Source organism: Bombina bombina, chromosome 2, assembly GCF_027579735.1.
Source record: "Bombina bombina isolate aBomBom1 chromosome 2, aBomBom1.pri, whole genome shotgun sequence".
Taxonomy (NCBI): Eukaryota; Metazoa; Chordata; class Amphibia; order Anura; family Bombinatoridae; genus Bombina; species Bombina bombina.
The window spans coordinates 885,261,727-885,283,073 of NC_069500.1; the positions used below are offsets into that span (position 1 = coordinate 885,261,727).

Sequence of the window (21,347 nt, forward strand, 5' to 3'; positions counted from 1 at the left end):
TGTTTTTTTTTAAAGCATATTTACATATGCTGCTGTGTAGGAGCCCCCCTTAGCCCCCAACCTGGCTGATCCCCCACCAAACAGCTGTCTAACCCTCCCCCTCTGCCTTAATGGCCGCCATCTTGGGTACTGGCAGCTGTCTGCCAGTACCCAGTTTATAAAAAAAAACAGTTGCTTTTTCATTTTTTCCCCATTTTCTGTAGTGTAGCTCCCCTACCCACCAAAGAACAAACCCCCACCCCCTCCTAGCTTTACACTGAAACTTTTCTGTAGTGTAGCGGTTCCCACCCGCTCCCGCCCCGTGCACGTGCCCGCCCGCCGCCCGGCGTGCACGCCCCCATCGCCCCCGCCCCGATCCCGCCCCCCTCTACATTACCCGGCCCATCGATGGCCGCCCACCCGCCTCCCAAGTCAGCTCCCACCCACCAACGTTACCGGCCACCGATGTCCGGTGCAGAGAGGGCCACAGAGTGTCTCTCTCTGCACCGGATGGCCATTTAAGGTTATTGCAGGATGCCTCCATATCGAGGCATCACTGCAATAACCGGAAAGCAGCTGGAAGCGAGCAGGATCGCTTCCAGCTGCTTTCCACACCGAGGACGTGCAGGGTACGTCCTCAGGCATTAACTGCCTTTTTTCTGAGGACGTACCCTGCACGTCCTCGGTCGTTAAGGGGTTAAAGGGACACTGAACCCAAATTTTTGCTTTTGTGATTCAGATAGTGCATGCAATTTTAAGCAACTTTCTAATTTACTCCTATTATCAATTTTTCTTCGTTCTCTTGCTATCTTTATTTGAAAAAGAAGGCATCTAAGCTAAGGAGCCAGACAATTTTTGGTTCAGTACTCTGGACAGCACTTGTTTATTGGTGGGTGAATTTATCCACCAATCAGCAAGAACAAGAACCAGGTTGTTCACCAAAAATGGTCCGGCTTCTAAACTTACATTCTTGCTTTTCAAATAAAGATACCAAGAGAATGAAGAAAATTTGATAATAGGAGTAAATTAGAAAGTTGCTTAAAATTGCATGCTCTATCTGAATCATGGAATAAAAAAAAATTGGGTTCAGTGTCCCTTTAAATCTATTGAATTTAGTGGTCCTTTAATGTAAGTGCTTTTTGTCCCATACACATCAAATATTTCATAATAACTTGCATTTTATCAAATTATATGTAAATAATGAGTAAATATTATCAACAAATGAATTTAAATATTGACCTATTATACACACACACATATAGATACAAGTAACCTTTATTAAACAAGTTTGGTTGTCTCATTTTCTATAAATACCCCTCACCTGTTTCCTTGCAAACAGCGCTAACCGCAAATAATTGTCCATCTCCTCTCCAAGTGACTCGGGGTCTGTGATCATCCCAGGCCATAGCTGGTTGCACTGCCTAAGTAAAGAGAATATATCTGTAAGCACTAAATTGTCTTTTTTTTTAAATTCACACTACAGTCATGTATTTGTTTATCATATATCTTCTATTTTCTTCATTATTTCACTAAGATCAAGATTCATTTAAGAGGGACATTTTAACACTTGATTTTTTTGTAAAATAGTGCTGGTCTCATGCTCCCTAGAGAGACCAAAAAACACATTTTGTAACCTAGGTTTTCTTTAAAATGCTGAAAATGCTTTCTAAATAAGCTATATGATTGCTTAGAGCAATGGTCAAACTCACAGCTAGCCTTAATTGGCCTCTCACCAGGGTTTTAAATATTTTTTTCAAATCATTCATAAAGTTCCAGTTTTAATACTTTGAAATCATTTAATTTGTATCCAGACCTTTGCAGCGGAGCTCTTAATTGCCGATAAAGAATAAGAATATATATAAAAAAATTACAACATCCAAAAATACTCTTTTTCTGGCTTAAAGCGAAGGTCCATTTTGATGAATTAGTGCCCGGTTTTTAATAAACCTATAAAAAACAAGGGCACTTTAATTTATCAAAATTAACATTTCACTGTTTTTTTCAAAAACTTACCTTTAAATCCTGAATGCCACTCCAGCGATTCCCCCGGCCGTCGGAAGCCTCTGCAGACGTCAGAAATGACGAATCAGGTTTCCTCCAATCACAGCTTCCCCCCAGGGGAATCTTGGCCTGATGCAACGCTGTGATTGGAGGAAGCCAGATTCGTCATTTTGGACCCGCCAAGACGGCTTGCGATGGGCGGAGGAAGTGCTGGAGCGGCTGCCAGGATTAAAAGGTAAGTTTTGAAGAAAACAGTGAAATGTCAATTTTGATGAATTAAAGTGCCCTTGTTTTTAATAAGTTTATTAAAAACCAGGCACTAATTCATCAAAATGAACCTTCACTTTAAGGATGCTGTCTACATTTCTCAATATTGTAGGCAATTTCAGGCAGTTAGTGCTGACTCTTAAAAAACTTCCCGTGTGTGAGCACAATGTTATCTATATGACAAACATTAACTAATACCCTCTAGCTGTGAAAAACTGTCAAATGCATTCACATGAGAGGTGGCCTTCAAGGGCTTATAAATTAGCATATGAGCCGACCTAGGTTTAGCTTTCAAGAGAACAAAGCTAAGTTGATGATAAAAGTAAATTAGAAAGTTGTTTAAAGTTACATACCCTATCTGAATCATGAAAGTTTAATTTGGACTTTACTATCCCTTTAAAATGATATTTAATTAATTAGATAATGATAATTAATTATAACATTTCTAATATTTCTTCCAAAAAGATTAAAGGGAAAGTAATGTCAAAATTAAACTTAAATTAACTGAATAGAGTAATATGGAATTTTAAACAACTTTCCAATTTACTTCTATTATGAATTCTGCTTAGTTCTCTTGGTATTCTTTGTTCAAGAGTAATTCTAGATGAACTAAGGAGCGTGCATGTGTATTTAGCCATCTGGCAGCAGTGTTTGCAGCATTGTTTATTGCAGTGTTATACATAGTAGCAGACAAATTACATAAAGACACTTTGTGACAACAGAAGACAAAACCTTCCAACCAAATTTCACTAAAGCGGATTGCCTTACATCATGCTTAGCACCAAAGACTTCAGAAAACCCTGGTTGAGTGTGCCCTAAGTCCAAATGGAACAACCTTTTGCTTTTAGGCCCTGGATATATTGCGAATTTTCCATGAATATATGGTAGTGTAGGCCTTGTCCACACCCTTTCAAGAATCTTGATGAATAAATGTTTTACTTGTCTTCTGAATACTCTGAGTTTCCATTAGCTGGATTTTCTCATTTAAACCACCATCCACAGCTTTCAACAATGTGCTCTTTTAAATGGACTGAGGCTTCAGGAACAACAGGCCTCCTTACATTATCTTTTCTCTATATATACACAAATGTCAATACTTTCAAAAAGCAAAAGTGAATAAATCTAAAGGAGCAATATCCAATACATTTAATACTATGCAGCTGGTATTAGAAGTCATTGCAGGCACTTTAAAGAGAAAAATATTTACAGTATAAAAATATTTAAAGCATAATGTCCGGCAAGTGCCGCCCCTCAAAATTTGCCACCCTAGGCATGGGCCTTGTTGGCCTATGCCTTAATACCCCCTGGAGCAAGATAAAATCCAGGAAGTCTCGCTAAAAGACACAGTAGCACGCTTCACAACACCAGTACTTGAAAGAATAATCCAAGTACTAAAATGCACAAAAGAACATGAAAAAACACACACACACAAAGAGAGTTTTAATAATGCCCGTAAAGCAATGTCTCCTATATACTCTAAAGCCACATAGTAACAGTCTAGTTATTAAAGGTAGTAACGTCTAAAAATAAATGTGTCCCCTGACAGTGATGTACTTCAGCTAGTACCTGCAAATAGCCTGCGGGTTATGTAAGCACATTAATCTTATATCTTAGTTTAGGCGCACACACTCTACTGTGTTTACCAGCTGCAGAAACTGTCCCAGAGACACCTACGGAAGACTGACCCAACAGGAGAAGGTAAGGGACAAGTCCCCGCGACACCTGTAGCAGGCTTGTGACTAACTCCAAGAGGATGTTCTTGTGTCACTACCCAGTACTCGAAGTTTCTCCCTTTGGAGCTTTTAAAATGAGAAAGTATATTTCCAGCAAGGTAAGTAGGGTTATTGTACCCCCCGTGTGATTAAAGTGACAAGTACATTAGATTATCTGGCCTAAATGGAAAGTGGAGTATATAGAGAGCAAGATAGACTATAGAGTTATTGGAAAATCTGGGACAGTTGGATACACGCAGATGTTGCAATTTAATGCATACAGCATAAATAATAGTAACTCTATGGTGTGGTACCTTAGCTGTGGCCTAGAACAGTGTTTCTTAACCGCGGTCCTCAAGTACCCCCAACAGGCCAGATTTTCATTATAGCTGAACCAGTGCACAGGTGAAGTAATCATCTGATCAGTAATACCATGGTTACTAACCTGCTCTCACCCATCAGCTGATTATTTCACCTGTGCTCTGGTAATGTAAACCTGCACTGTTGGGGGTATTCGAGTACCGCTGTTGAGAAACAATGGTCTATATTAGGAGAAGGTAGAGAGGATATGAGAAATATGGAAAATAATGCATAACTGGTAGTAAGCTGTAAACAGGTTTTTTTCTCTTTCTTCTCTTTCTCTCTCTCCCTAGCAGCCCCTCAAACTACCCTGCGTGCAATAATCTGAGTTATGATATCCTGATTACAAACTCTTAGCCGTTTGAGTCAATTATCTTTCCTCAACGTATGTTTTATTGTACAATTGCTAGGTGAGGGTACTATTTATTTTTAATTTTCGAATAACAGTTGCAACTTTTCAAGTTCTGGTTTCCAGTTCATCGGCTATGTTAAAGTGAATATGAAGTTCAGTGAATGAGTGCCCGGTTTTCAAAAATACTATGAAAAACAGGGGCACTTTCATTCATTAAACTTTACATTGTAGCGTTGTTGGTTGTTTTTTAATACTTACCTTTTTCTTTCAGAAACCCAGACCGGCAATCCTCAGCCCGCAGCTCCTCTTTACTTAGCACAGCAATGACGAAACGTGGTTCCTCCAATCATGGCGTGCACCCCGGAGCATCCATCTCGTGAGGCCATGCAACAATTGGAGGAAGCCGGTACAGAGGAGCTGTAAGCAGAGGATCGCCGGTCTGAGTTTCCTAAAGAAAAAAGGTATTTAAACTAAGACGCTTCAATGTAAATTTTACTGAATGAAAGTGTCCCTTAAAAAACGGGCACTCATTCATTAAACGTTACATTCACTTTAAGTAATGCCGGCCGTTCAGATTAAGGATTTGCTAGATTTAATGCCCATGGTCATTTATTTAATGGGATCCCAGAATTAAAGGGACAGTCAAATCAAAATTAAACTTTCAGGATTCAGATGGGGCATGCAATTTTATACAACTTTCCAATTTACTTTTATCATTAAATTTGCTTCGTTTTCTTGGCATTCTTTGTTGAAAGCGAAACCTCTGTAGCTCATATGCTAATTTCTAAGCCCTTGAAGGCCGCCTCTTATCTCAGTGAATTTTGACAGTTGTTCACATTTAGTTCATGTGTGCCATATAGATAACAGTGTGCTCACTCCCGTGGAGTTTTTTTTTGAGTCAGCACAGATAGGCTAAAATACATGTCTGTCAAAAGAACGGAGCTAAGGGGGCAGTCTGCAGAGGCTTAGATACAAGGTAATCGGAGGTAAAGCATATATTAATACAACAGTGTTGGTTATGCAAAACTGGTGAACGGGTAATAAAGGTATTATATATCTTTTTAAATAATAAAATGTTTTAAGTAAACTGTCCCTTTAACTTTTAATCTATGTGCTAGTAGGTTTGTGAAGAAGAATCAATACTTGGTATGTACTGTGTTTTTGTTGCTCAGTTATTATGATTATTGTAATACTTTGAACAAAATAAAAAAAGGAGCAGGTTGGTACATTACCACTGTTTTTTGTCGCGCTGCTTGTTTTCCTTCAGATCCATGGAACTGGGTCTCTTTTTTTCCCCACCCAACTGTGATAAATTTTCCTGTTTAGACAATTACAGACTTCATTAAAGCTGCAATACATCATATATAGGTGCTGCTCATAATAATTTAGAAAATTATTTATCTACAAGAATCCCCTTAGAACTTAAAGTGATTGTAAAGTTTAATAAATTACTGCCCAGTATATAAAAGTAATCATTAAAATAGGGGCACTTTAATTCATTAACATTTTGAAAGATGCTTCTTTTTAAAAATATTTACCATCGAGTGCTGGTAAACATTGTGCCATTCCTCCGCCTGAATCTCATACTGTATTTAGCAGATTGATGACAAATCCAGCTTCCTCCAATTGTTGCGTGCCCCACAAGGTGGAGGCCAGATGGGGCACGCAACGATTGGAGGAAGCCAGATTTGTGTCCCTGTTTAAAAACATAATTTATGCTTACCTGATAAATTCCTTTCTTCTGTTGTGTGATCAGTCCACGGGTCATCATTACTTCTGGGATATAACTCCTCCCCAACAGGAAATGCAAGAGGATTCACCCAGCAGAGCTGCATATAGCTCCTCCCCTCTACGTCACTCCCAGTCATTCGACCAAGAATCAACGAGAAAGGAGAAACCAAGGGTGAAGTGGTGACTGGAGTATAATCTAAAAGATATTTACCTGCCTTAAAACAGGGCGGGCCGTGGACTGATCACACAACAGAAGAAAGGAATTTATCAGGTAAGCATAAATTATGTTTTCTTCTGTTATGTGTGATCAGTCCACGGGTCATCATTACTTCTGGGATACCAATACCAAAGCAAAAGTACACGGATGACGGGAGGGATAGGCAGGCTCATTATACAGAAGGAACCACTGCCTGAAGAACCTTTCTCCCAAAAATAGCCTCCGAAGAAGCAAAAGTGTCAAATTTGTAAAATTTGGAAAAAGTATGAAGCGAAGACCAAGTTGCAGCCTTGCAAATCTGTTCAACAGAGGCCTCATTCTTAAAGGCCCAAGTGGAAGCCACAGCTCTAGTAGAATGAGCTGTAATTCTTTCAGGAGGCTGCTGTCCAGCAGTCTCATAGGCTAAACGAATTATGCTACGAAGCCAGAAGGAGAGAGAGGTAGCCGAAGCCTTATGACCTCTCCTCTGACCAGAGTACACGACAAACAGGGAAGACGTTTGTCGAAAATCCTTAGTTGCCTGCAAGTAGAACTTGAGGGCACGAACTACATCCAGATTGTGTAGAAGACGTTCCTTCTTTGAAGAAGGATTTGGACACAAGGATGGAACAACAATCTCTTGATTGATATTCCTGTTAGTGACTACCTTAGGTAAGAACCCAGGTTTAGTACGCAGAACTACCTTGTCTGAGCGAAAAATCAGATAAGGAGAATCACAATGTAAGGCTGATAACTCAGAGACTCTTCGAGCCGAGGAAATAGCCATTAAAAACAGAACTTTCCAAGATAACAATTTTATATCAATGGAATGAAGGGGTTCAAACGGAACACCCTGTAAAACGTTAAGAACTAAGTTTAAACTCCATGGCGGAGCAACAGTTTTAAACACAGGCTTGATCCTAGCTAAAGCCTGACAAAAGGCCTGGACGTCTGGATTTTCTGACAGACGCCTGTGTAACAAGATGGACAGAGCTGAGATCTGTCCCTTTAATGAGCTAGCCGATAAACCCTTTTCTAAACCTTCTTGTAGAAAGGACAATATCCTAGGAATCCTAACCTTACTCCAGGAGTAACCTTTGGATTCGCACCAGTATAGGTATTTACGCCATATCTTATGGTAAATCCTTCTGGTAACAGGCTTCCTAGCCTGTATCAGGGTATCAATAACCGACTCAGAAAAACCACGTTTTGATAAAATCAAGCGTTCAATTTCCAAGCAGTCAGCTTCAGAGAAGTTAGATTTTGATGTTTGAATGGACCCTGTATCAGAAGGTCCTGTCTTAGAGGTAGAGACCAAGGCGGACAGGATGACATGTCCACTAGATCTGCATACCAAGTCCTGCGTGGCCATGCAGGCGCTATTAGAATCACTGATGCTCTCTCCTGTTTGATTTTGGCAATCAATCGAGGAAGCAGCGGGAAGGGTGGAAACACATAAGCCATCCCGAAGTTCCAAGGTGCTGTTAAAGCATCTATCAGAACCGCTCCCGGATCCCTGGATCTGGACCCGTAGCGAGGAAGTTTGGCGTTCTGGCGAGACGCCATAAGATCTATCTCTGTTTGCCCCAACGTCGAAGTATTTGGGCAAAGACCTCCGGATGAAGTTCCCACTCCCCCGGATGAAAAGTCTGGCGACTCAAGAAATCCGCCTCCCAGTTCTCCACTCCCGGGATGTGGATTGCTGACAGGTGGCAAGAGTGAGACTCTGCCCAGCGAATTATCTTTGATACTTCCATCATTGCTAGGGAGCTTCTTGTCCCTCCTTGATGGTTGATGTAAGCTACAGTCGTGATGTTGTCCGACTGAAACCTGATGAACCCCCGAGTTTTTAACTGGGGCCAAGCCAGAAGGGCATGGAGAACTGCTCTTAATTCCAGAATGTTTATTGGTAGGAGACTTTCCTCCTGATTCCATTGTCCCTGAGCCTTCAGAGAATTCCAGACAGCGCCCCAACCTAGTAGGCTGGCGTCTGTTGTTACAATTGTCCAGTCCGGCCTGCTGAATGGCATCCCCCTGGACAGATGTGGCCGAGAAAGCCACCATAGAAGAGAGTTTCTGGTCTCTTGATCCAGATTCAGAGTAGGGGACAAGTCTGAGTAATCCCCATTCCACTGACTCAGCATGCACAATTGCAGCGGTCTGAGATGTAGACGTGCAAAGGGTACTATGTCCATTGCTGCTACCATTAAGCCGATCACCTCCATGCATTGAGCTACTGACGGGAGTTGAATGGAATGAAGGACACGGCATGCATTTAGAAGCTTTGTTAATCTGTCTTCTGTCAGATAAATCTTCATTTCTACAGAATCTATAAGAGTCCCCAAGAATGGAACTCTTGTGAGAGGAAAAAGAGAACTCTTCTTTTCGTTCACTTTCCATCCATGCGACCTTAGAAATGCCAGAACTAACTCTGTATGAGACTTGGCAGTTTGAAAGCTTGAAGCTTGTATCAGAATGTCGTCTAGGTACGGAGCTACCGAAATTCCTCGCGGTCTTAGTACCGCCAGAAGGGCACCCAGAACCTTTGTGAAGATTCTTGGAGCCGTAGCCAATCCGAATGGAAGAGCTACAAACTGGTAATGCCTGTCTAAGAAGGCAAACCTTAGATACCGGTAATGATCTTTGTGAATCGGTATGTGAAGGTAAGCATCCTTTAAATCCACTGTGGTCATGTACTGACCCTTTTGGATCATGGGTAAGATTGTCCGAATAGTTTCCATTTTGAACGATGGAACTCTTAGGAATTTGTTTAGGATCTTTAAATCCAAGATTGGCCTGAAAGTTCCCTCTTTTTTGGGAACCACAAACAGGTTTGAGTAAAACCCTTGTCCTTGTTCCGACCGCGGAACCGGATGGATCACTCCCATTAATAACAGATCTTGTACACAGCGTAGAAACGCTTCTTTCTTTATCTGGTTTGTTGACAACCTTGACAGATGAAATCTCCCTCTTGGGGGAGAGAATTTGAAGTCTAGAAGGTATCCCTGAGATATGATCTCTAGCGCCCAGGGATCCTGAACATCTCTTGCCCAAGCCTGGGCGAAGAGAGAGAGTCTGCCCCCCACTAGATCCGGTCCCGGATCGGGGGCCCTCGGTTCATGCTGTCTTTGGGGCAGCAGCAGGTTTCCTGGCCTGCTTGCCCTTGTTCCAGGACTGGTTAGGTTTCCAGCCTTGTCTGTAACGAGCAACAGCTCCTTCCTGTTTTGGTGCAGTGGAAGTTGATGCTGCTCCTGCTTTGAAATTCCGAAAGGGACGAAAATTAGACTGTCTAGCCTTAGCTTTGGCTTTGTCTTGAGGCAGGGCGTGGCCCTTACCTCCTGTAATGTCAGCGATAATTTCTTTCAAACCGGGCCCAAATAAAGTTTGCCCCTTGAAAGGTATATTAAGTAATTTGGACTTAGAAGTTACATCAGCTGACCAGGATTTTAGCCACAGCGCCCTACGTGCCTGAATGGCGAATCCTGAATTCTTAGCCGTAAGTTTGGTTAAATGTACTACGGCCTCCGAAATGAATGAATTAGCTAGTTTAAGGACTCTAAGCCTGTCCGTAATGTCGTCCAGGGTAGCTGAACTAAGGTTCTCTTCCAGAGACTCAATCCAAAATGCTGCCGCAGCCGTAATCGGCGCGATGCATGCAAGGGGTTGCAATATAAAACCTTGTTGAACAAACATTTTCTTAAGGTAACCCTCTAATTTTTTATCCATTGGATCTGAAAAAGCACAGCTATCCTCCACCGGGATAGTGGTACGCTTAGCTAAAGTAGAAACTGCTCCCTCCACCTTAGGGACCGTTTGCCATAAGTCCCGTGTGGTGGCGTCTATTGGAAACATCTTTCTAAATATTGGAGGGGGTGAGAACGGCACACCGGGTCTATCCCACTCCTTAGTAACAATTTCAGTTAGTCTCTTAGGTATAGGAAAAACGTCAGTACTCGCCGGTACCGCAAAGTATTTATCCAACCTACACAATTTCTCTGGTATTGCAACAGTGTTACAATCATTGAGAGCCGCTAAAACCTCCCCTAGTAATACACGGAGGTTCTCCAATTTAAATTTAAAATTTGAAATATCTGAATCCAATCTGTTTGGATCAGAACCATCACCCACAGAATGAAGCTCTCCGTCCTCATGCTCTGCAAGCTGTGACGCAGTATCAGACATGGCCCTAGTATTATCAGCGCACTCTGTTCTCACCCCAGAGTGATCACGCTTGCCTCTTAGTTCTGGTAATTTAGCCAAAACTTCAGTCATAACAGTAGCCATATCTTGTAATGTTATCTGTAATGGCCGCCCAGATGTACTAGGCGCCATAATATCACGCACCTCCCGGGCGGGAGATGCAGGTACTGACACGTGAGGCGAGTTAGTCGGCATAACTCTCCCCTCGCTGTTTGGTGAAATTTGTTCAATTTGTACAGATTGGCTTTTATTTAAAGTAGCATCAATACAGTTAGTACATAAATTTCTATTGGGCTCCACCTTGGCATTGGAACAAATGACACAGATATCTTCCTCTGAATCAGACATGTTTAACACACTAGCAATAAACTTGCAACTTGGTTACAATCTTATTTAACAAAAACGTACTGTGCCTCAAAGAAGCACTAAACGATTAAATGACAGTTGAAATAATGAACTGAAAGACAGTTATAGCATCAATCCTTAAAAACAACACAACTTTTAGCAAAGGTTTGTTCCCATTAGTAAAGTAACAATAATTAAATTTGAAACATAAAAATTACAGAGCAACGTTTTTAATAACAGTCAATATATAAGTCTCACAGCTCTGCTGAGAGAATCTACCTCCCTCCAAAGAAGTTTGAAGACCCCTGAGTTCTGTTAGAGATGAACCGGATCATGCAGGAAATACAAGAGTAACTGACTGGAAATTTTTGATGCGTAGCAAAGAGCGCCAAAAACGGCCCCTCCCCCTCACACACAGCAGTGAGAGAGAAACGAAACTGTCACAATTAAAACAAGCAACTGCCAAGTGGAAAAATAATGCCCAAATATTTATTCACTCAGTACCTCAGAAAATGCAAACGATTCTACATTCCAGCAAAAACGTTTAACATAATAAATACCTATTAAAAGGTTTAATGTACTTTTAACAGAGTAATTCCGGTGAAATACCATCCCCAGAATACTGAAGTGTAGAGTATACATACATGTCATTATAACGGTATGGCAGGATTTTCTCATCAATTCCATTCAGAAAATAAAAACTGCTACATACCTCAATGCAGATTCATCTGCCCGCTGTCCCCTGATCTGAAGCTTTTACCTCCCTCAGATGGCCGAGAAACAGCAATATGATCTTAACTACTCCGGTTAAAATCATAGTAAAAACTCTGGTAGATTCTTCTTCAAACTCTGCCAGAGAGGTAATAACACGCTCCGGTGCTATTGTAAAATAACAAACTTTTGATTGAAGTTATAAAAACTAAGTATAATCACCATAGTCCTCTCACACATCCTATCTAGTCTTTGGGTGCAAGAGAATGACTGGGAGTGACGTAGAGGGGAGGAGCTATATGCAGCTCTGCTGGGTGAATCCTCTTGCATTTCCTGTTGGGGAGGAGTTATATCCCAGAAGTAATGATGACCCGTGGACTGATCACACATAACAGAAGAAAGAATACTTTTATATACTAGGCAGTAATTGATTAAACTTTACAATCACTTTAATATATACATTTTTAAAATGGAAAATACAGTTTGTGAAAGACAAATATACTTATGAAAATACAAAGAACAACATTTACCTTCACCAAAATCCTCTTGGTGGATTGGCGTTTCAGTAATTGGTTCAAAGTCTTTAGTCATCATTATGAGAGACTGCTGACCTGCAGAAAACATACAAAAAATAACATTTGACTACTGGTTTTTAGAAGATTATATCAAGAAATACAGTAAACCTACTTTAAAGTTACATTAGTTTAAAATGAATTAAGTACCATTTAAAAACAGCAATTATTGCACTGCATAAAATAACAGCTGGAAAAGCAAACTGGTACTTGGGAGCCAGTGATGATCAAAATAATAACATAATAGTTAAGCATGGAGCGGTCACATAGCGTTGACACTAGGTTGATCCACAGCTTTACTTAAAAATGGGTCCAACTTTTTGGTGTAGAAGACTATTTTTTTAAACTCACGTCTAAACGTATGTGTAATTTAATGCCAAGGATCAAGAATGTTCATAGCATTACAGCCATTATTTTGTGTTTATACACATAAAATTCCTTTTTTTGAGTCAAGAGTGCTAACTATAAGTACTTTGTTTATTCTTTTTTCTAATTTGATGTTTTGATTTTTATTTAAGCACCGGTAATAACTTGACCTTTTGCCCATATTGTAACCAGTGCCCTGAATTTTTTCTATTTGCATATTTTCATTATTCATTTGCCCCCTTTTCATGTAATTTAGCTTCAAAAATGTTCTCTCTCTCTCAAAGCTGGAAATGCATCCAGCTGACTTTTCAAGGCTAAGCCTGCTACATATGTTCCTCCAACTGGCTTTAACAATAAATGCAAAAAAAAAAAACTATGCACTTAATACTAGCATAATGACCATGGCTAACATTTTCAGCTGCAAACTGAAGCTCAGATTGGTTCCTCATTATGAGGTAACTGATCGGTTGGGTTTGGCAATTGCAAAACAATTGCAGCAAACTTAGGCCTAGATTTGGAGTTCGGCGGTAGCCGTCAAAACCAGCGTTAGAGGCTCCTAACGCTGGTTTTGGCCGCCCGCTGGTATTTGGAGTCAGTGATTAAAGGGTCTAACGCTCACTTTTCAGCCGCGACTTTTCCATACCGCAGATCCCCCTACGCCATTTGCGTATCCTATCTTTTCAATGGGATCTTCCTAACGCCGGTATTTAGAGTCGTTTCTGAAGTGAGCGGTAGAGCTCTAACGACAAAACTCCAGCCGCAGGAAAATAGCAGGAGTTAAGAGCTTTCTGGGCTAACGCCGGTTCATAAAGCTCTTAACTACTGTACCCTAAAGTACACTAACACCCATAAACTACCTATGTACCCCTAAACCGAGGTCCCCCCACATCGCCGCCACTCGATTAAAATTTTTTAACCCCTAATCTGCCGACCGCCACCTAAGTTATACTTATGTACCCCTAATCTGCTGCCCCTAACCCCGCCGACCCCTGTATTACATTTATTAACCCCTAACCTGCCCCCCACAACGTCGCCGCCAGCTACTTAAAATAATTAACCCCTAATCTTCCGACCGCAAAGCGCCGCCACCTACGTTATCCCTATGTACCCCTAATCTGCTGCCCCTAACACCGCCGACCCCTATATTATATTTATTAACCCCTAATCTGCCCCCCTCAACGTCGCCGACACCTGCCTACACTTATTAACCCCTAATCTGCCGAGCGGACTGCACCGCTACTATAATAAAGTTATTAACCCCTAACCCGCCTCACTAACCCTATCATAAATAGTATTAACCCCTAATCTGCCCTCCCTAACATCGCCGACACCTACCTTCAATTATTAACCCCTAATCTGCCGACCGGAGCTCATCGCTACTATAATAAATGGATTAACCCCTAAAGCTAAGTCTAACCCTAACACTAACACCCCCCTAACTTAAATATAATTTACATCTAATGAAATAAATTAACTCTTATTAAATAAATGATTCCTATTTAAAGCTAAATACTTACCTGTAAAATAAATGCTAATATAGCTACAATATAAATTATAATTATATTATAGCTATTTTAGGATTAATATTTATTTTACAGGCAACTTTGTAATTATTTTAACCAGGTACAATAGCTATTAAATAGTTATTAACTATTTAATAGTTACCTAGTTAAAATAATAACAAATTTACCTGTAAAATAAATCCTAACCTAAGATATAATTAAACCTAACACTACCCTATCAATAAATTAATTAAATAAACTACCTACAATTACCTACAATTAACCTAACACTACACTATCAATAAATTAATTAAACACAATTCCTACAAATAAATACAATTAAATAAACTAGCTAAAGTACAAAAAATAAAAAAGAACTAAGTTACAAAAAATAAAAAAATATTTACAAACATAAGAAAAATATTACAACAATTTTAAACTAATTACACCTACTCTAAGCCCCCTAATAAAATAACAAAGCCCCCCAAAATAAAAAATTCCCTACCCTATTCTAAATTAAAAAAGTTACAAGCTCTTTTACCTTACCAGCCCTGAACAGGGCCCTTTGCGGGGCATGCCCCAAGAATTTCAGCTCTTTTGCCTGTAAAAAAAAAACATACCATACCCCCCCCCAACATTACAACCCACCACCCACATACCCCTAATCTAACCCAAACCCCCCTTAAAGAAACCTAACACTAAGCCCCTGAAGATCTTCCTACCTTGTCTTCACCATCCAGGTATCACCGATCCGTCCTGGCTCCAACATCTTCATCCAACCCAAGCGGGGGTTGGCGATCCATCATCCGGTGGCTGAAGAGGTCCAGAAGAGGCTCCAAAGTCTTCCTCCTATCCGGCAAGAAGAGGACATCCGGACCGGCAAACATCTTCTCCAAGCGGCATCTTCGATCTTCTTCCATCCGGTGCGGAGCGGGTCCATCTTGAAGCAGGCGACGCGGATCCATGCTCTTCTTCCGTTGTCTCCCGACGAATGACGGTTCCTTTAAGGGACGTCATCCAAGATGGCGTCCCTCGAATTCCGATTGGCTGATAGGATTCTATCAGCCAATCGGAATTAAGGTAGGAATTTTCTGATTGGCTGATGGAATCAGCCAATCAGAATCAAGTTCAATCCGATTGGCTGATCCAATCAGCCAATCAGATTGAGCTCGCATTCTATTGGCTGTTCCGATCAGCCAATAGAATGCGAGCTCAATCTGATTGGCTGATTGGATCAGCCAATCGGATTGAACTTGATTCTGATTGGCTGATTCCATCAGCCAATCAGAAAATTCCTACCTTAATTCCGATTGGCTGATAGAATCCTATCAGCCAATCGGAATTCGAGGGACGCCATCTTGGATGACGTCCCTTAAAGGAACCGTCATTCGTCGGGAGACAACGGAAGAAGAGGATGGATCCGCGTCGCCTGCTTCAAGATGGACCCGCTCCGCACCGGATGGAAGAAGATCGAAGATGCCGCTTGGAGAAGATGTTTGCCGGTCCGGATGTCCTCTTCTTGCCGGATAGGAGGAAGACTTTGGAGCCTCTTCTGGACCTCTTCAGCCACCGGATGATGGATCGCCAACCCCCGCTTGGGTTGGATGAAGATGTTGGAGCCAGGACGGATCGGTGATACCTGGATGGTGAAGACAAGGTAGGAAGATCTTCAGGGGCTTAGTGTTAGGTTTCTTTAAGGGGGGTTTGGGTTAGATTAGGGGTATGTGGGTGGTGGGTTGTAATGTTGGGGGGGGGGTATGGTATGTTTTTTTTTACAGGCAAAAGAGCTGAAATTCTTGGGGCATGCCCCGCAAAGGGCCCTGTTCAGGGCTGGTAAGGTAAAAGAGCTTGTAACTTTTTTAATTTAGAATAGGGTAGGGAATTTTTTATTTTGGGGATCTTTGTTATTTTATTAGGGGGCTTAGAGTAGGTGTAATTAGTTTAAAATTGTTGTAATATTTTTCTTATGTTTGTAAATATTTTTTTATTTTTTGTAACTTAGTTCTTTTTTATTTTTTGTACTTTAGCTAGTTTATTTAATTGTATTTATTTGTAGGAATTGTGTTTAATTAATTTATTGATAGTGTAGTGTTAGGTTAATTGTAGGTAATTGTAGGTAGTTTATTTAATTAATTTATTGATAGGGTAGTGTTAGGTTTAATTATATCTTAGGTTAGGATTTATTTTACAGGTAAATTTGTTATTATTTTAACTAGGTAACTATTAAATAGTTATTAACTATTTAATAGCTATTGTACCTGGTTAAAATAATTACAAAGTTGCCTGTAAAATAAATATTAATCCTAAAATAGCTATAATATAATTATAATTTATATTGTAGCTATATTAGCATTTATTTTACAGGTAAGTATTTAGCTTTAAATAGGAATAATTTATTTAATAAGAGTTAATTTATTTCGTTAGATGTAAATTATATTTAAGTTAGGGGGGTGTTAGTGTTAGGGTTAGACTTAGCTTTAGGGGTTAATCCATTTATTATAGTAGCGATGAGCTCCGGTCGGCAGATTAGGGGTTAATAATTGAAGTTTGGTGTCGGCGATGTTAAGGAGGGCAGATTAGGGGTTAATACTATTTATGATAGGGTTAGTGAGGCGGATTAGGGGTTAATAACTTTATTATAGTAGCGGTGCGGTCCGCTCGGCAGATTAGGGGTTAATAAGTGTAGGTAGCTGGCGGCGACGTTGTGGGGGGCAGATTAGGGGTTAATAAATATAATATAGGGGTCGGCGATGTTAGGGCAGCAGATTAGGGGAACATAGGGATAACGTAGGTTGCGGCGGTTTACGGAGCGGCAGATTAGGGGTTAAAAAAAATATGCAGGGGTCAGCGATAGCGGGGGCGACAGATTAGAGGTTAATAAGTGTAAGGTTAGGGGTGTTTAGACTCGGGGTTCATGTTAGAGTGTTAGGTGCAGACGTAGGAAGTGTTTCCCCATAGAAAACAATGGGGCTGCGTTAGGAGCTGAACGCTGCTTTTTTGCAGGTGTTAGGTTTTTTTTCAGCTCAAACAGCCCCATTGTTTCCTATGGGGGAATCGTGCACGAGCACGTTTTTGAGGCTGGCCGCGTCCGTAAGCAACTCTGGTATCGAGAGTTGCATTTGCGGTAAAAATGCTCTACGCTCCTTTTTTGGAGCCTAACGCAGCATTTGTTTGAACTCTCGATACCAGAGTTAAATTTATGGTGCGGCCAGAAAAAAGCCCGCGGAGCGTTAACAGCCCTTCTACCGCCGAACTCCAAATCTAGGCCATAGGGTTTAGACTTGGCTGACTATTTTATAGCAAGAACAACAAAAGAAGTGTCTTGAAATTACAAGGTGTTTATTGCCCCTTTAGAGGAACATAAACATCAAATATCTCTGGTTGTGTTACAAATCTTAAAAGGACCATAATGATAAAATGAAATGCTCCAATTTGGATCCAATCAGCAGTGCTAGTTGTACAGCTGGGTTGTGCGACTAGTACTGCCGATTGGATCAGCTGTAGTTTCGCTTGCATGCATATTTTAAAGGGATACTACATACTGTATTTAATGATTCCGAAAGAGCATGCAATTTGAAGCATTTTTCTAATTTACTCCTATTATCAATTTTCTTTGTTCTCTTGCTATCTTTATTTGAAAATCAAGAATGTAAAGTTTTGGAGCCGGACCATTTTTAGTTCAGCACCTGGATAGCGCTTGCTGATTAGTGGCTAAATGTAGCTACCAATAAGCAAGAGCTATCCAGGGTTCTGAACCTAAAGTGGGTCGGCGCCTAAGCTTTACATTCTAGCTTTTCAAATAAAGATAGCAAAGGAACAAAGAAAAATTGATAATAGGAGTAAATTAGCAAGTTGCTTAAAATTAGATGCTCTATCTGAATCATGAAATTAAAAAAATTGGGTTTAGTATCCCTTTAAGTGTGTGTAAATATTGTATCTTCCAAGCAATACACCCTTGGTGAGTCAATCAGGATCGTCAGTCTCATGACCCTCTAATCATCACCATGTTCTGCACAAGAGCTGAATAAAATGCCCTAACTAATTACAGAAACGAATTGTTGCATTAGAATTAACCTTTAATCACATAATCCTTTGCTATATTATTGACTTGAAATAAAAAAAAAAGGAATTTTCACCTACCTGTGACAAGGAGAACAAGCTCCTGATCAGGACTCCAGCTCATGGTAACTATTCCGCTGTCCACACTGCCAACGCACTCCAGCTGCAAGCACAAGACAATCACACAACTCTAAGTGGCTAATACAGTGATTATATGCATCATATTCTACAAAATCACCAGAGTTCTGAATTTTACTTTTAGCAAACTCCAAATCAGGATCATATAAATAAAAACAAATAAAAGCAAATGTAAGTTAAAGGGCTACTCAAGTCAAAATTAAAATTTCATGATTCAGATAAAGCATCCACTTTAAAAAACACTTTCTAATATACTTCCATTATCAAAACGTGCACATTATTTTTTATATGAAAACTTGTTGGAGGCTGCAGCTCCTACTGAGCATGTGCAAGAGTGCACAGTATATACGTAGATATTATTTGTCATTGGCTGATACATGGGGAGGGAAAATTGTATTAAAAGGGACATGAAACCCAACATTTTTCTTTTTCTTATTTTTCATGATTCAAATAGAGCATGTAATTTTAAACAACTTTCCAATTTACTTCTTTTATCCAATTTGCTTCATTCTCTTAGTATCCTTTTTGAAGGAGCAGCTGTGCACTACTGGGAGCTATCGCAAAACATCTGGTGAACCAATAAAAAGAGGCATTTTAGTGCAGACACCAATCAGCAGCTACCTCCCAGCAATGCATTGCAACTCCTGAGCCTATCTAGATATGCTTTTCAACTAAACATACTAAGAGAATGAAGCAATTTAGATATTAGAAGCAACTTTGAAAGTTGTTTAAAATCACATGCTCTATCTAAATCATGAAAGAAAAATTTGGTGTTTCATGCCCCTTTAACTTTAGAATTTGTCATAAAATATTCTAATGCTCTTTTCACATTTAAAGTAAGAACTACTGCATTGTCTTTTTATTCTGCATATAGAGTGAAGTTAGAAATATACAATTCTACTGAATTTAGTGGCCCTTTAAGAAATGAACAGGAAAGAGAAATCTTAATAGTGAAGATTAACTCATATAAACCATGAGACATGAAATATGGAAATTGTAAGATAAATGTTTAAAGGGACATTGCAGCGCAAAAATGACATGCTCTAATTTTGTTAGCGCATGTAACTTTAGCACTATCAATTCTGCAAGTCTATGCTTTTAACCCTTAACTGGTTTGTGTGATTGCAGCTGCTGATTGGCTCAATGGTTTTGCCTGCTTTGGACCGGCAGTTCTCAGTACTTTAACTGCGTGTTTAACCCTTTCGCGGGAGTTAAACACAGAGTTGCAGCGTCAGTAGTGCAAAATGAATTATGTGCAGTGTAAAACCAAAATCTTTGTAATATACTTCATTTTCTATTTTGTCTCTTCTTCCTGTAATTTAACTATAAGTGCATTTTACAGACTTTAAGTCTGATCAAAAATAAAAAACAATTTAAACCTAATCTAATACCCATATGAAAATAAAAATGCCCCCCAAAATAAAAACAACCCCTTATCTAAACTAAAAATAGCCCTTAAAAGGGCCTTTTGTAGGGAATTGCCCTAAGTTAAACAGTAAAAACCCCCACCCAACCAACCCCCCAAAATAAAAAAACCTAAGTCTAAAAAAAACCTAAGCTACCCATTGCCCCTAAAGGGGCATTTGTATAGGCATTGCCCTTAAAAGGGCAATCAGCTCAATTACAAACAGCTCTTTTGCGCCCATAAAAAAAAATAAAAAAATACCTTATCTAAAAAAACAAAAACAAAAAAACACCCCCCCAAAAAAAACAACCTGTCTAACCCCGAAATAGGTACTCACAGTTCCTTGAGTCCAGTGGCGAAGGTCTTCATCCAGCGCAGAGACATCTTCTATCTTCATACGGAGCGGAGATGACCGTGGAGCAGGACCAGCGATCGCGGAGCAGGACAAGCCGTCGCGGAGCCAGACCAGCGTGGAGGTTTCTCTTCATGCGGTCGCTGCAGCACAATGAAGATTGAATGCAAGGTACCCCATTTATATTGGGGTACCTTGCATTCCTATTGGCTGAAATTTTGAAATCAGCCAATACGATGAGAGCTACTGAAATCCTATTGGCTGATTTGAACAGCCAATAGGATTTCAGTAGCTCTCATCCTACTGACTGATTTTGAAATTTCAGCCAATAGGAATGCAAGCTACCTAAATTGGGTACCTTGCATTCAATATACAGTATGCAGCGGCAACCGCATGAAAAGGATCCTCCACGCCGGTCCTGCTCTGCGACAGCCGGTCCTGCTCCACGGTCATCTCTGCTCCACAGCAGTCCTGCTCCACTGTCATTTCCGATCCACGATCACCTCTGCTCCACGCCGTTTCGCTCCAGATGATGATAGAAGATGTCCCCGCGCTGCATGAAGACATGCCCTGCCTGGAAGAAGACCTTCACCGCCGGACTTCAGGAACTGTATCTATTTCAGAGTTAGACTTTTTAAAAAAAAATTTTTGGGGGGGGGTCATTTTTTGGGGTGTTTTTTTTTAGATTAGGGATTATTTTTTTTAATGGGAGCAAAAGAGCTGTTTGTAAAACAGCTGATTGCCTTTTTAAGGGCAATGCCCATACAAATGCCGCAATGGGTAGCTTAGGTTTTTTTAAACTTAGGTTTTTTTATTTGGGGGGGGGGTTACTGTTAGGGGGTAATTGGTAATTTTTTAAGGTAAAAGAGCTTCTTAACTTAGGGCAATGCCCTAGAAAAGGCCATTTTAAGGGCTATTGGTTGTTTAGATTAGGGGGTGTTTTATTTGGCGAGGGTTATTTTTATAGGGGTATTAGATTAGGTTTATTTTTATTTATTTTTTTGGATAATTTTGTTTATTATTTTCAGTAATTTTAAAAAAAGACTGCCTAGTATATATATTTTAAAGGGACATGAAACCAAATTTTTACTTTCATGAG

The 21,347-nt window shown here is 40.2% G+C and overlaps 1 protein-coding gene across 2 annotated transcripts in view; it reads right to left on the reverse strand.

Annotated features, from left to right (window-relative positions):
• The window catches only part of ELP1 (elongator acetyltransferase complex subunit 1), a 267,173-nt gene that overhangs the window by 226,720 nt on the left and 19,106 nt on the right, over window positions 1-21,347 (reverse strand). For both annotated transcript variants that reach the window (XM_053703228.1, XM_053703227.1), the window contains exons 4-7: window positions 18,435-18,516; window positions 12,385-12,465; window positions 5,904-5,989; window positions 1,301-1,400 (exon numbers count right to left, since the gene is read on the reverse strand). In XM_053703228.1, coding sequence (XP_053559203.1) covers window positions 1,301-1,400; window positions 5,904-5,989; window positions 12,385-12,465; window positions 18,435-18,516 — 349 coding nt within the window. The remainder of the gene's footprint in view (window positions 1-1,300; window positions 1,401-5,903; window positions 5,990-12,384; window positions 12,466-18,434; window positions 18,517-21,347) is intronic.